This window comes from Telmatherina bonti (assembly GCF_933228915.1).
Source record: "Telmatherina bonti genome assembly, chromosome: 13".
NCBI lineage: Eukaryota > Metazoa > Chordata > Actinopteri > Atheriniformes > Telmatherinidae > Telmatherina > Telmatherina bonti.
In genome coordinates, this window is record NC_136611.1 from 41,270,963 (window position 1) to 41,288,383 (window position 17,421).

The 17,421-nt window shown below is 47.6% G+C and overlaps 1 protein-coding gene across 2 annotated transcripts in view; it reads right to left on the reverse strand.

Annotated features, from left to right (window-relative positions):
- Positions 1-17,421, reverse strand: part of LOC306763960 (protein Niban 2-like) — a 127,667-nt gene that overhangs the window by 22,750 nt on the left and 87,496 nt on the right. For both annotated transcript variants that reach the window (XM_079250931.1, XM_079250932.1), the window contains exons 2-5: positions 16,513-16,643; positions 15,641-15,769; positions 15,451-15,556; positions 15,215-15,382 (exon numbers count right to left, since the gene is read on the reverse strand). In XM_079250931.1, coding sequence (XP_079107057.1) covers positions 15,215-15,382; positions 15,451-15,556; positions 15,641-15,769; positions 16,513-16,643 — 534 coding nt within the window. The remainder of the gene's footprint in view (positions 1-15,214; positions 15,383-15,450; positions 15,557-15,640; positions 15,770-16,512; positions 16,644-17,421) is intronic.

Below are 17,421 nucleotides of genomic sequence, written 5' to 3' on the forward strand. Positions count from 1 at the left end.
AAGGGCTGGGCCTTCTTGTTCTGTGGAGTTGCACTTGGTGAAAGGTGCCAAGCAGATGCGGACATTCTTATTAGCACCTGGCTCGGTGACAGTGCGTTGGGGCTAACTCCAGTAGACAAAAGGGTGGCCTCCCTCCGCCTTCGGGTGGGGGGACACGTCTTGACAGTTGTTTGTGCTTATGCAACGAAAGGGAGTTCAGAGTACCCACCCTTCTAGAATCCTTGGAGGTGGTGTTGGCAGGAGACTTTAGTGCTCACATGGGCAATGACAGTGATACCTGGAGGGAAGTGATTGGGAGGCATGGTCCCCCCTCTGAACCTAAGTGGTTTTTTGTTATTGGACTTCTGTGCTCGCCATAACAAACACCATGTTTGAACAGTGTTCATATGCACACCTGGCATCAGGACTCCCTGGGCCGTGCCTCTATTGTTGAGGCAGCCAGCCAGAGATGTGACCGTAAGGTTGTTGGTGCCTGTCGTGGTGTTAATTCCAGAACTTGTTGGTGGACACCTGCAGTGAGGGATGCCGTCAAGCTGAAGGAGTCCTATCGAGCATTTTTGGCCTGTGGAATTCTGCAGGCAGTGGATAGGTAATGACAGGCTAAACGGGATGCGGCTTTGAATGTTGCCAAGGAAAAAACCTGGGCAGGAGTTCTGCAAGGCTATGAAGAACAACTTTTGGCTTCCAGGCAATTCTGGTCCACCATATGGTGACTCAGGATGGGAAAGCAGTGCCCCATCAACACTGTGTACAGTGGAGATGGGTTGTTGCTGACCTCAACTCGGGACATTGTGGGCCGATGGAAGAAGTGCTTTGACGACCTCCTTGATCCTACCAACACATCTTCTGATGAGGAAGCAGAGCTTGGGGACTCAGGGATGGACTCCCCTATCTCCGGGGCTAAGCTTGTTGAGGTGGTTGAAAAGCTCCTTGGTGGCAAGGCCCTGGAGGTGGATGAGATCTGCCCGGAGTTCCTTAAGGCTCAGGAGCGAGCTTCAACTCTCTCTTTCAGTAGAGTTTAAACCATTCAACCCAGTGAAGCAGCAGACATTAACTTCGAGTAGGCTATGTTCCGTGCCTCTATTGTTGAGGCGGAGCAGTAAGGTCTATTCAAGGGTCCTGGCGAGGAGGGTCTGCCAAATAGTCGAGTCTTGGATTGAGGAGGAGCAGTGTGGTTTTCATCCCAGTCGTGGAACAGTGGACCAACTCTATACCCTCTTTGGGGTTCTGGAAGGGGCATGGGAGTTTGCCCAACCAGTCTACATGTGCTTTATGGACTTGGAGACGCCATTTGACTGTGTCCCCCGGGGGCTCCTGTTGGGAGGGACTCTGTATGGGGCACTGGACCCCCTTGTACAAGCTGTCCGGTCCCTGTATGACAGGTGTCAGAGCTTGGTCCACATTGCTGGTAGTAAGTCGGATTCGTTTCCAGTGAGGGTTGGACTCCGCCAAGGCTGCCCTTTATCACCGATTCTGTTCATAACTTATATGGACAGAATTTCTAGCACAGCAGAGGTGTTGAGGGGATCCGACTTGGTGGTCTCAGATTTGGGTCTTTGCTTTTTCTGGATTACATGGTCCTGTTGGCTTCATCTGGTCGTGATCTCCAGCTCCCGCTTGAGCCGAGTGTGAAGCAGCTGGGATAGGAACCTGCACCTCCAAATCTGAGACCATGGTCCTCATCGGAAAAGGATTGTCCTCACCAAGTCAGGAGTCAGGTCCTGCCCCAAGTGGGGGAGTTTAAATATCTTGGAGTCTTCCTCAGGAGTGAGAGAAGGAAAAAGCGTGAGATCGACAGGCAGATCAGTGCGGCGTCTGCAGTAATGCGGACTCTGTTGTGGTGAAGATAGAGCTAAGCCTCTCAATTTACCTGTCGATCTATGTTCCTACCCTCACGTATGGTCATGAGCTGTGGGTCGTGACCAAAAGAACGAGATCACGTTTACAGGTGGCTAAGATGAGGTTTTATCCAGAGGGTGGCCGGGCTCTCCCTTAGAGATAGGGTGAGGAGCTCGGTCATCCGGGAGGAGATCAGAGTAGAGCCGCTGCTCCTCCGCATCAAGAGGAACCAGTTGAGGTGGCTCGGGCATCTGGTCAGGATGCCTTCTGGACGGCACACTGGTTAGGTGTTCTGGGCACGTCTCAGACCCAGGATACTCTGGAGGGATTATGTCTTTTGGCTGGCCTGTGAACGCCTTAGCAGATTTGGCAAATGTTGCTGGGGAGAGGGAAGTCTGGGCTTCCCTGCTTAGGCTACTGCCTCGGTGACCTGATCTCTGATGAGCAGTAGAAAATGGATGGATGAATGGCTTTCATGGCTTGATTACTGTAACAGTATTTTTCTGGGTCTTCCTACAAAAATCTATTAGACACCTGCAGCTAATTCAGAACTCTGCTATTCCAGTCCTCACTAAAACCAAGAAAGGGGACCACATCAGTCCCATTCTGTGGTATTTACACTGCCTGCTTGTCAATCAGAGGCTGGACTTTAAAGTTCTGTTCCTGGTCTATAAGGCCTTGAATGGTTTAGGATCAAAGTACATCAGAAAGCTCTTGTCCCAATATGAACCTATGAGATCCCTTAAGTCATCTGGACCAGTTTTTTTTCTTTCTTTTTTTTTTTTAAAATCAATTCCTAGAGTTCAAACAAGACACGGAATAGCTGCATTAAGCTTCTATGCTTCCCATGTCTGGAACAAACTCCCAGAAGGCCTCAGATTAGCTGGAACACTTAATTTAAAATCAAAGTTAAAGACCTTTTATCCTCAGCTTCATTTCAATACTTTTTATTCAATGCTATCTTAAGTTTAAGTCCAAATCTGAAAGTTTTTTTTTTTTTTAAAGCTGGAATTGACCATGATTTTAACAGTCTTTATCAAATGTTATTTCTTTTTCCTTGTAATTTTGATTTCATTTTGAATTATGCTTTTTATTTTCTAATGTCTTATTGTGTATATATAGTGTATAAAGCACTTTGAATCACCCTGTTGGGTGATTCAAATTGTGCTGTATAGATCAACTTACCTTGCATTGCCTTGCCTAAGACCTGACCCATGAAAAAAATGGTTAACACTAGAACCGCCAACATTACAATACTCCTAGAACCGCCGAGAAGGGTAATTTTTACCACCCCCTGCTGCAACAGGGCAAATAACGAAAAGATGCTTTGAAGTTGTTTGATTGCATTTATTATGTTAATAGTAATAACTAAGACTTTAAAAAAATAGCCAAACAGTATAAAACAATGTGTTAAATAACAAAATAACTTATTTCAATATTCTAATTAATTTGACAATAAGATAAATAAACGCTGCTCTTCAACTTATTTTTCATTCACTTGCATACAAACACGATGTGTGATGTGGCGATGTGTGATCAGCTCCTCTTACTCGCTAGATGACTCGTTATCAGGTAAAAGAGACGGATCATCACTTTCTCCAGCTACTGATTCCTCCACCATCTCGTCAAAATTCTCCACAGTCATCCAGCTAGTTCTCCTCACTCCGATTCTCCGTCACTCAGTTCTTGAAATAATAACCAAGCTTCTTTGGCATTCATATATCTCTTGTATTTATCCATTTCTCAAATTCAGCAATCATAAAACCCTCTTACTCAATCTTTGACAGCTGTCAAACTCAAGCAACTGGGAGTGGCGCGAATGGGCGTGGCACGAAAAAATCTGACAGATGAAAACAATGCATTTCATTAGGCAGTAGAAATGACCCCGTTGGCGGTTCTAGATATTTAATGCTCAGGTTTCTTTTTGTTGTGATCACACACTCACCAAAATTCACTATAAGTTCACTGGACCCATTTCAGGAAAAGGGATTAATTTTGAGAAATAGGGATTAAGTGTTTGAAGAGCCAGGGAGGTAAAAATGACCCGCTTGGGGGTTCTAGTGTTAAAAGAAAAACAAGGCAATTTTTTTTTTTTTTTTTTTTGAAGATGAGGTCTTTATTTGTCCCTTACACAAAATGTAGACAATTTTAATTTTGTTAAGAATATTTAGCATTCAATACCATGTGATATGTAATCTGCTCTTTGGTGTCCATTAAAGGGCAGAAGAAAATAATCAAGTTGTGTTCAACAGTAGGGGCATGAAAGACACCCCTCAAAATATTGTATTTTTGACTGTTAACATGGCAAAGCATAGTTTGTTTATATTTGTGTGTCCAAATATTTAAAAATTTAATAAAAACCCTGCGACGGACTTGTGAGCTGTCCGGGGTGTACCCTGCCTGTCGCCCAAAGCCTGCTGGGATAGGCTCCAGCTTCCCCGCGACCCTGAATTGGATTAAGCGGTTCAGAAAATGAATTAATGAATGAATAAAAACCCAAATAAAAGTGTATTTTAATCAGGCTCATGTAGAATCCTACTATAAAAGGTCTTTTGAGAAGCGTGAAGCTCAAATAGTGATGTTGCCATTGGGGTAGTAAGGACAGACGCAAACAAGAGAGTCGTCAGTAAGTATATGATAAAACAAAAAAAAAATCACTTCAGTTAAACTTTTTTATTCCAATTCTATGTGGTGTCTAAACAATTACTGGGATGATGGCTAATGCTGACATGTGGATCTAAGTGACCCAAAATGAATTACAAAATCTGTTTCTGTTTTATAGGCAGTGCTAACAAGGCTTGACAAACATTAGCTTGGTAACCAAGCTAATGTTTGCCACTGTTCATTAAATGAAGCCAGTCACAAGTTACCACTTGCTCAAACTAGCTAGATAACAGTAATATCAGGTCTATCTATGTTAGATAGAGAACATTTTTAACAATTTTGCAAACTTGTCTTTAATTGCATTACTTGCTCAAATTAGCTGGCTGAATGCCACTGCCCAGCCAGGCAACTAACATAATACAGACGTTGGTATGATAGCATTATGATTTAAAGTGGCTATATTATGCAAATTTCTGTCTAATTTATTTCAATATATATATTATTTTAATAATATAATTTTAATAATACTTTAATAATAATATTTTAAGTCCATAAGGGCAAGAAAATATCAAGCATTTTTCACAAACGCCTTCATTAATTTTGTATTGATTCTCTCAGATAAGCCTCTGCTAGAAACAACGGAACAGAGAAAGCTCCGCCCTATGCCTGCATCTGATTGGTCAACTGCTAGGAGTAGTTGTCGGGAGAAAAACAAGGCAACGAGCCGTTTTCCTCGTAGAGACATGGACAAAACTGGTAAACCAGAGTAGCTACTCAATAACATCAAGACCAAACAAGTGGCTATATTATGCAAATTTCTGTCTAATTTATTTTAATATATATATTATTTTAATAATTTAATTTTAATAATAATTTAATAATAATATTTAAAGTCCATAAGGGCAAGAAACAATCAAGCATTTTTCACAAACGCCTTCATTAATTTTGTATTGATTCTCTCAGATAAGCCTCTGCTAGAAACAAGGGAACAGAGAAAGCTCCGCCCTATGCCTGCATCTGATTGGTCAACTGCTAGGAGTAGTTGTCGGGAGAAAAACAAGGCAATGAGCAGTTTTCCTCGTAGAGACATGGACAAAACTGGTAAACCAGAGTAGCTACTCAATAACATCAAGACCAAACAAACAGTCATATATTCCGATCAGAATTGGACCCTGAAAACCCTGGTGGTGCAACAACTCAGCAACAAAAAATGGATAAGCTAATGATGCTATTTACTAACACTTCCATGCATTTCTAGCTACAGTTGCCAAGCTAATGTTTGAATGTCTGCACTATTCCCTAACCCCCCCTTTAGTGCTGTGGAAAACCTCCTGCCTTGTTCCAGTGCCTAAAAAAACCCAACCAGCTGAACCAAGTGACTACAGACCAGTTGCCCTGACATCTCACATCATGAAAGTCCTGGAGAGACTCTTACTGGCTCACCTCAACAAGCAAGTAAACACCTTTCAGGACCCATTCCAGTTTGCATATCGTAATGGACTTGGGGTTGAAGATGCCATCATATACCTGCTCCAGAGAGCACACTCTCATCTGGACCATTCAGGCAGCACTCTGAGGGTCATGTTCTTTCATTTCTCAGTGCTTTTAATACCATTCAGCCTGCTTTGTTATGTGAGAAGCTCCATAAATTCCAGGTGGATACCTCCACAACCACCTGGATCTATGACTACCTCACAAACAGACCCCAGTTTGTGAGACTGAAAGGTTGTGTGTCTGAGATGGAGGTCAGCAGCACTGGTGCACCACAAGGAACTGTACTCTGGCCATTCCTCTTCACTCTGTACACCTCAGACTTCCAGTACAACTCTGAGTCCTGTCATCTGCAGAAATACTCTGATGACTCTGCAGTTGTGGGGTGTATCAGGGATGGACAAGAAGCAGAGTACAGAGAACTGGTCAGTCAGTTTGTTAAATGGTGCGGTGACAATCATCTCATATTAAATAGCAGCAAAACAAAAGAGATGATTGTTGACTTCAGGAGGAAGAAGAATAAACAAAGCACTGTTTCCATCCTGGGAGAGGAGGTGGAGGTGGTGGAGGAATACAAGTATCTTGGAGTTCAGCTGGACAACAAACTGGACTGGAAATGCAACACTGACTACATCTACAAGAAAGGTCAGAGCAGACTGTACTTCTTAAGGAAGCTGAGATGGTTTAACGTCTGCACCAAGATGTTGCATATCTTCTAGAAGTCTGTTGTGGAGAGTGCAGTCAGCTTTGCAGCATCTGCTGGGGTAGTAGCATCAGAACCAGAGACTTGAAGAGAATCAACAAACTGATCCAGAAAGCTGCTTCTGTGCTTGGAGTAACTCTGGAGCCGCTGGAGCTGATTGTCCAAAGAAGAATGCTGCACAAGCTGATGAAGATGATGGAGGATTCTTCACACCCTCTCCACAACACAGTGATGAAACAACAAAGTGTGTTCAGTGAGAGGCTTCTTCAGGTCCGATGTAAGACTGAAAGATACAGAAGATCATTCCTGCCAGCAGCCATCACCCTCCAGAACAAGACCTCCTCTAGTTATTATTATTATATACTACAATATTTCCCTTTGGGGATTAATGAAGTACTTTTCATTCATTTCATTTAATTTCATTTAATATATAGTAATACACTATATAGCAGAGTATTTAGTTAACTCATTCTGGTGGCAATTCGGACACAAAGCTATTTTATTCTTGCCTTAGATCACGTGACTACCGGCTGTCAGCATGGCGACTGCCAAGGCGTTCCAAATTCATTCTAAAGTCCTGTGAAAATGGATAATTTTCCTATGCTGTATTTCATTCTTTCTTGCATATTTATTCAACAAATAAGTACAAAAAATGATCTATCGATTATCTTTTTACCTCCTTCGACATTTATTCTTTGAGCTCGTGCCTGCAGGTCAATGTGATTCATATTGACCCATCTAGTGACCATCGATGCTCACTACTGTTCAAGATGCATTGTGGGGAATTTTGAGTGCACTACTTGGTTTCTCTGGGCATTCAGACATCCCTAGCAAATGCCATAAGCACTAAGGAACAGTGTGGACATTGGGCTCAGCCACCATCTACCACAATTTGTTGTTATGACAATGCAACTATTGTGTCACAGACATGTTTTAATATAATTTTTAAATTAAAATGATCTAAAACAATTAGAAAACTGACATGTATGTATTTAGTTTATCCTTAGATATACGAAGGTCAGAAGATGCATGAACCAGGTCCAAAGCCCACAAGTATGCAGGACTGCATCAACATTTACACTACAAAACATCAACAATACATAGACAGTTATGGACCGCTCAGGAGAACTGAGGCAGAGTGAGTTCTGAAACTTAGTTTTCCTTTCCTGTACAATTCCAGTGAAACCAGTCACTTTTGTCAACATTTTTATTGCAGTTTCACAGTAAAACAGTAAAACAGAGTTTTTCTTTTGCAAGTGAACAAAATTAGCAAGATAAATAAAATATTTACAATGTGCACCATTGTCCAGGATAGTTTACCAACACCTGGTATATTGTTCTTCCCCTGCAGAGGCTGTAGGTGTCCTGCAGACTGCAGCTTTGTTACTGGTGCTGGGAATACCTGGAACGACACATCAGGATGGTCATCCAGTCATGTGTTGTAGACCAGATATTCCAGGAGTTTCCTGATCAGGATGGAGCTACGCCGGGTTCCAGCCTCTCATACGGAGCACTGAGGTCTTCTGGAACTTCTTCAGCTCCTCCACAGATGCAGCAGGAAGAGACGCCTCATCAGCTCACTGACATATCATATAAAATAAATAAATAAATAAATAAAAGTCTGTCATGCTGACTTTGTTTACTTATTTTTTGCACAACAACATAACTTATAAAAGTTTTGGATGTTTTTAGCATGGTCTTCAGAGATGGCTCGTCATGTCTATAGCATCCCTCCTTATAGATCTGTTGTTTTACACAGCTTATCACCAGGATGTTCTTAGCATTGTTATGTTAGCAGCAGTTAGCTTCAGTTGATAACAGTAGTTGCTCGTGCACTAATCTAAGCAACACAACATTTTTTGAGTGATTCGGTTTTACTTACAGCTTGTGTCTCAGGATGAGAAACGTGGTCCTTGATTGTAAGAACAGACCCTTCTTTCAGCAGAAGTTGGTAGCAAATCCCCGTCATGCTGTACTTTGTTTATCCACCAGTCTGCAGTGAAGTGCCGGTCACAAATATTCCAAAGCTGTGGCTGCTTCCAAAAACAAACTCCATCCATTGCTGTTTAGCTGTTGTTTCATTCGGAAGATGTGAAAATATGTTTTCCCTCACAGCCAAAGAAGCTTTACTTGTGCGACATGTTAGCTGTGAGAATATCCACCAAAGCTTGAGCTTTTTCCGTCTCATATTGAGAAGTGAAGGCGGGCGTGGATTTCTTCTCGTGAACGTGCACAACCTGGAGAAGATGACCAATCCCTGAGTCCCGTCCCTAGAATCTCGAAGTAGAAAAAACTCTCTAAAACGACAAGTTTCCATCGCCATGGAAACCAAATGAAGAGTGTGCTGGAAAACTCAAACATGCATTTAGTTGATAAATAACGGCGCCGTTCACATATCTGATGAGTATTAAACACTATAACACTGTAGAAAGCTCAGAAAACTGGAAATAGCATAATAGAGCCCCATTAAGTTATCACTGTGTCCAAACGTTATGTTAATTTGCAGACAATGAAGAGAACCCTCCAAGGATATAGAGTCATACTTTGCTAAGAGACAAAGCTTCAGGATATCTGTACAGGGACAGAGATAGACAGCCAGATAGAGTCTGCTGAAGGTAACTTAAATAAAGCCAATTTTCTTGACTTCTAAGGACATCAGCTGAACTAGATTTATATATCAGAACAACATCACAGAGTTTATAAATCCTAGACCCTTTTTTGGAGTATAATATTAAAAGTTCTTGTGTTTCTTTCATAACTGATAAATGTTTATTTCTCCAGCTTTGTCAATAGTTAAATGTTGAGTGTGATGCTATGTTGACAAGAACTTCTCATGTTAAATATAATTGTTACCTGTATTAATTCAACAAGAGAGGGCCTTGAGTGCTGGCAAATAGTTTAAATATTATATCCTGATGTTGTAATGTGGGGGCTGGAATAACACTCTTATTCGAAAAATATTATTCAAACAGTCGACTCTGTTCTTTCCATCTGATGATCAATCAAAGTAATTGATTTATTTACACTTATCTTTTACAGTAGAGGGCTCAGAGTCTGAGGATTCAGACCAGTTTAGACCTTTAAATTGTTATGAACCTGCCCATGGTTTACCAGGTGAGGATGAAGTGTTATTGGTGAAAATAAATATTTTCATAATCCAGGATTCATATTTTCCCCCTCTTTCTCTCTCTCCCATCTTCTCTACACAACTCTGAACCCCCTCAAATAAAGCATTCAATGCCTGATATAACTCATTTTCATTCTTCTGTATCCCTCCTACAGAAACAGAATCAGAACAGCTGGATGCTGACCAGCCTAGGCCTCAAGGTGGTGGACCGGTTCGTGGACCAGCAGGTGAGGATGATGTTGTCCTGTTGTCCAGCTTATTTCTGGAAGAAGGTCCTGTCATAGTTTTATTGTGACTGCTCTTCTGTGTCATTCCAGACATATCCTATAACTAACTTTTCATTCTAGATTGCGTCATCTGTTGGCAGCAGATTGTAGTAGCTCTGACTTGCTATCTTGATTTTTTTAAAGTACAAACTCTTCTCACATAGATATTACCTCAAATTAGGTCTTTTTTTCTTCTGAGGATTTCATGCCGGTTCGGAGGGTGTGCTGCAAGGAAGATTTTTCTGCATATTTTTGGCTATTTCAAGACTTGTTATGATGAGTCTCCATGGCAACGAAAGACTTGTTTACAATCAGGATCAACTGATTAACCTCTCCCAAATCAGGATTATCAGTGAAACAACACATCAAATCAGCAATCATCAGCCACATTTGCCAACTCTGCGGGGGGATCCCGAGGCGTTCCCAGGCCAGCCGAGAGATATAATCCCTCCAGCGTGTCCTGGGTCTTCCCCGGGGTCTCCTCCCAGAGGGACGTGCCTGGAACACCTCACCAGGGAGGTCCAGGAGGCATCCTGACCAGATGCCCGAGCCACCTCAACTGGTTCCTCTCGATGCGGAGGAGCAGCGGCTCTATTCTGATCTCCTCCCGGATGAGCTCCTCACCCTATCTCTAAGGGAGAGCCCGGCCACCCTGCGGAGGAAACTCATTTCAGCCGCTTGTATACGAGATCTCGATCTCTCGGTCACGACCCACAGCTCATGACCATATGTGAGGGTAGGAACGTAGAGCGACTGATAAATCGAGAGCTTCGCCTTCTGGCTCAGCTCCTTCTTCACCACCACAGACCGGTGCAGAGTCCGCATTACTGCAGACACCGCACCGATCCGTCTGTCGATCTCACGCTCCATCCTTCCCTCACTCGTGAACAAGACCCCAAGATATTTAAACTCCTCCACTTGAGGCAGGACCTCACTCCCGACCCGGAGAGGGCAATCCACCCTATTCCGGCTGAGGACCATGGTCTCAGATTTGGAGGTGCTGATTCTCATCCCAGCTGCTTCACACTCGGCCGCGAATCGCTCAAGTGAGAGCTGGAGATCACGACCAGATGAAGCCAACAGGACCACGTCATCCGCAAAAAGCAGGGACCCAATCCTGAGGCCACCAAGTCGGATCCCCTCAACACCTCGGCTGCACCTAGAAACTCTGTCCATATAAGTTATGAACAGAATCGGTGATAAAGGGCAGCCTTGGCGGAGTCCAACCCTCACCGGAAACGAATTCGACTTACTACCAGCAATGCGGACCAAGCTCTGACACCTGTTGTACAGGGACCGGAGAGCTCGTACTCACGGAGTACCCCCTCCTTCTTAAAAAGGGGGACCACCACCCCAGTCTGCCAGTCCAGCGGTACTGTCCCCGATGTCCACGCGATGCTGCAGAGACGTGTCAGCCAAGACAGCCCCACAGCATCCAGAGCCTTAAGGAACTCCGGGCGGATCTCATCCACCCCCGGGGCCTTGCCGCCAAGGAGCGTTTTGACCACCTCAGCGACTTCAGTCCCAGACCCACCGCACCACCAGACCTACCAGACCCACTACACCACCAGACCCACAGCACCACCAGACCCACTGCACCACTTGACCTACCAGACCCACTGCACCACCTGACCCACCAGACCCACCACACCACCAGACCCACTGCACCACCTGACCCACTGCACCACCAGACCCACTGCACCACCTGACCCACCGCACCAGCTGACCCACCAGACCCACTGCACCACCTGACCCACCGCACCACCTGACCCACCAGACCCACTGCACCACCTGACCCACCGCACCAGCTGACCCACCAGACCCACTGCACCACCTGACCCACCGCACCACCAGACCCACAGCACCACCAGACCCAACGCATCACCTGACCCACCAGACCCACTGCACCACCTGACCCACCGCACCACCAGACCCACAGCACCACCAGACCGACAGCACCACCAGACCCACAGCACCACCAGACCGACAGCACCACCAGACCCACAGCACCACCAGACCCAACGCACCACCTGACCCACCGCACCACCAGACCGACAGCACCACCAGACCGACAGCACCACCAGACCGACAGCACCACCAGACCGACAGCACCACCAGAACCACAGCACCACCAGACCCACTGCACCACCTGACCCACCGCACCACCTGACCCACCGCACCACCAGACCCACCGCACCACCTGACCCACCGCACCACCAGACCCACAGCACCACCAGACCGACAGCACCACCAGACCGACAGCACCACCAGAACCACAGCACCACCAGACCCACTGCACCACCTGACCCACCGCACCACCAGACCCACCGCACCACCAGACCCACCGCACCACCTGACCCACCGCACCACCAGACCCACCGCACCACCAGACCCACCGCACCACCTGACCCACCGCACCACCAGACCCACCGCACCACCAGACCCACAGCACCACCTGACCCACCGCACCACCAGACCCACCGCACCACCTGACCCACCGCACCACCAGACCCACCGCACCACCAGACCCACAGCACCACCACACCGACAGCACCACCAGAACCACAGCACCACCAGAACCACAGCACCACCAGACCCACTGCACCACCTGACCCACAGCACCACCAGACCCACAGCACCACCAGACCCACAGCACCACCAGACCCACAGCACCACCAGACCGACAGCACCACCAGAACCACAGCACCACCAGACCCACTAGACCCACAGCACCACCAGACCCACTAGACCCACAGCACCACCAGACCCACTAGACCCACAGCACCACCAGACCCACTAGACCCAAAGCACCACCAGACCGACAGCACCACCAGACCGACAGCACCACCAGAACCACAGCACCACCAGACCCACCAGACCCACAGCACCACCAGAACCACAGCACCACCAGACCCACTAGACCCACAGCACCACCAGAACCACAGCACCACCAGACCCACTAGACCCACAGCACCACCAGACCCACTAGACCCACAGCACCACCAGACCCACTAGACCCAAAGCACCACCAGACCGACAGCACCACCAGACCGACAGCAACACCAGACCCACAGCACCACCAGACCCACAGCACCACCAGACCCACAGCACCACCAGAACCACAGCACCACCAGACCCACCAGACCCACCTAACCCACCAGACCCACAGCACCACCAGACCCACAGCACCACCTGACCCACAGCACCACCAGAACCACAGCACCACCTGACCCACCAGACCCACCTAACCCACCAGACCCACAGCACCACCTGACCCACAGCAACACCAGACCCACAGCACCACCAGACCCACAGCACCACCAGACCCACAGCACCACCAGAACCACAGCACCACCAGAACCACAGCACCACCTGACCCACCAGACCCACCTAACCCACCAGACCCACAGCACCACCTGACCCACAGCACCACCTGACCCACCAGACCCACAGCACCACCTGACCCACCAGACCCACAGCACCACCTGACCCACCAGACCCACAGCACCACCTGACCCACCAGACCCACAGCACCACCAGACCCACCAGACCCACCAGATCCACCAGATCCACAGCACCACCAGACCCACAGCACCACCAGACCCACCAGATCCACAGCACCACCTGACCCACCAGATCCACAGCACCACCAGACCCACCTGACCCACCAGATCCACCAGATCCACAGCACCACCAGACTCACAGCACCACCAGACCCACCAGACCCACAGCACCACCAGACCCACCAGATCCACAGCACCACCAGACCCACCAGACCCACCAGATCCACCAGATCCACAGCACCACCAGACTCACAGCACCACCAGACCCACCAGATCCACAGCACCACCAGACCCACCAGATCCACAGCACCACCTGACCCACCAGACCCACAGCACCACCTGACCCACCAGACCCACCTGACCCACCAGACCCACCAGACCCACAGCACCACCAGACCCACAGCACCACCAGACCCACCAGACCCACAGCACCACCAGACCCACCAGACCCACAGCACCACCAGACCCACAGCACCACCAGACCCACAGCACCACCAGACCCACAGCACCACCAGATCCACAGCACCACCAGACCCACCAGATCCACAGCACCACCAGACCCACCAGATCCACAGCACCACCAGACCCACAGCACCACCAGACTCACAGCACCACCAGACCCACCTGACCCACCAGACCCACAGCACCACCAGACCCACAGCACCACCAGACCCACCTGACCCACCAGACCCACCAGACCCACAGCACCACCAGACCCACAGCACCACCAGACCCACAGCACCACCAGACCCACCTGACCCACCAGACCCACCAGACCCACCAGACCCACAGCACCACCAGACCCACAGCACCACCAGACCCACAGCACCACCAGATCCACAGCACCACCAGATCCACAGCACCACCAGACCCACAGCACCACCAGACCCACAGCACCACCAGATCCACAGCACCACCAGACCCACAGCACCACCTGACCCACAGCACCACCAGACCCACAGCACCACCAGACCCACAGCACCACCAGACCCACAGCACCACCAGACCCACAGCACCACCAGACCCACCAGACCCACCAGACCCACCAGACCCACAGCACCACCAGACCCACCTGACCCACCAGACCCACAGCACCACCAGACCCACAGCACCACCAGACCCACAGCACCACCAGACCCACAGCACCACCAGACCCACCTGACCCACCAGACCCACAGCACCACCAGACCCACAGCACCACCAGACCCACAGCACCACCAGACCCACCAGACCCACCAGACCCACAGCACCACCAGACCCACAGCACCACCTGACCCACAGCACCACCTGACCCACAGCACCACCAGACCCACAGCACCACCAGACCCACAGCACCACCAGACCCTGACAAATATGGTGTTTTTCCATCAGCAGAGTGAGCTCAGCAAGACCATGCAACAGAGACGTAAAGCAGCCATCATCCACAAGGACAAGCCACCATTTTCTTCACCTTGTAATTATTAGGTTTTGTTTAAAAGAGGGGAAAAAAGTACGACAGCCACCTGTCAGTTTCCCTCTGGATAAAGAAAGTCTTTTTCATGGCATGGTGGAGGTTGATAACGGTGTCTGAACTGTTTTCAGCTCTCTGTTGGCATTTCCCACATCACCCGGCAGCACTCACCATCGTTTGAGTGCCTGACACAGTCCTGGAGGACGGCGTGCCACTTCTGCTGCTCTTCCTCACTCGTCACACAGAAGTAGTAGTGATGGGCGTAAGGATGCCAAAGGATCAGAACAAACTGGCTCACACACCTCAGGTACGGTGAACTTCCCACCTTGGCTTTCACACCTGGAAAATTGATGAATAAATCAATTTTTCAGCAGCTTCAGGCCCCCTTGATCCTCGTCCTCACTCACCAGGTAGGCTGTCGTTGATGAGATCCAGGTACTGCTCCATGGATGTCAGCACTTTGTATCCAGCACAGTTTATGGTTCCTTTGGGATGGAGGCGTTTGTCATGAGACTGGGAGGTGAAACAGAGAACACCTTTAACCTGTCAGCAGACCAGACCAGCAGCATCTTAAACACAGCATGTCTCCTCCCTCACCGCTTTGCTGTCATAGCAGCTAATGATGTAAGAGTCTGCCACAAATAAAAAGAGCTTCCTCCATTTCTTGTTTTCCTCAAAGAACTGAAAAAGCGACCCAGAGAAGATGGACCTGTTCTCCAGAGGAATCTGTGGGAGACAACATCTCAAATAAAAAAGAATGGAAACTGCAGAGAAGTAAGACAGGAGGCCTTCAGAGCGTTTCTGATGGGATAACCTCTGGAAACAGGAAAAAACAAAGCAGGTAGTCCAGTTTTAACTTCACTATGGAAATATGTACCGCTTTACCTACAAAGCTGATCAGAGCTTGAGAGTCAGCCTTTTCGGACTCATGCTATTCAGGATGGAGGATTTGTAGCAATGGGTTAATATGAACATTATTATTATTATTATAAATTGTAATCAGTTTGATTTAATTTCAGCTAGTTTGAACCATCTCATCTTTCAGAAGGCCACTGCAAGATACTTCTGATATATGGAAATAGTATTACTAATATCCTACATTTATAGAAATCTGAAGTTAAAAGCAAAAAGACCTTACCAAATGTGCACGATTTGATTACAACAAACATCATGTCCTGTGATGGGTCACCTTGCTGAACTACTTTGTGACCAAGATCAGCTGACGTCCATTTCAATGAGTCAACATTGAAGCAGGTTCTAGCTTTGCTTCCTCATCTCATGTTGTATCTAACGATACATATGGAAATCCAGCTACGTCACCCTCTTACTGTGTCTTTAGTAAATGTCTCTGAACTTCTCATATGCTGTTGATTAATAAGAAAAGCAGAGGAAACCCAGCAATGGTCATGGTGGAGCGCCCTCCACCTGGCTGCACAGCTGCTCTACCTCCTCACACAGAGACGTTTTACCTTGCGCTGCAGCAGCTGTGGCTGTGGACCACCTCCTCCCTCGATGTCGAAGTGAATCTTGTTGAAGAGAGCCACGGCATACTGCTGCTCAAACAGAAGTCCAAACTTTCCCATTAATTTCCCAGTTCGGGCTGCAACACAAACAAAAACACAGTTACATGTACTGTCCCTCATCTGCCCTTCAGAAAGCTGCAGTTTCTGCTGACTGACCCGAGAGGCCAGCCAGTTCCTGGAACCAAAATCCAGTCATCTCCTGAATCATCTTCAAGTAACACCCCTCAGAATTTAACCATTAAACAGCTTACAGAATCTCAACAAGATAAGACAAAGAGGGGAATATGGGGAAGACTAGAGGCAATCTCCAGTTAAGCTTTGATGAAGACGTGTCTTGGAGTTTGGGCTGCAACGATTACTCGGGTAACTAGAGTGAATTATTCAAGGCAAATTCATCCAAACATCCAACCAATGCTCTGCCTGGCACGGCTTGGTGTACACCTTGACATTGGCATGGTCATCTATAAAGACACACAGGAAGCCCTTGCAGACCTGAAAGCCAGAGGGGCAATCGATTCAGTAACCCTGAATCCTGTGCCACAGTCACCTAGGAAAAAGACCGCGCAAGCATCATGGGAAACTGCGGGCGCGACTCGACGTAACAGGGACACAAGGAAAGACTGAAGGAATTCTGATGGGAGAACACAAAATAACCAAGGTTTTGTTCCTTACAACCATCTTTGAGATTTCTTTACCCAATAAGCATATTTGCTTCAGCGGGTTTCCGCATTCCTCAGTTACAATCGTGACCCGTTCGCTGGACTGCATCACCTGCTCTCCCCGCTAGTGTTCACTGCGCTGAACAAAACACCTCAGAGACACCGGCCACATTGCAAGCAGCTCCCTGAGCTTAAG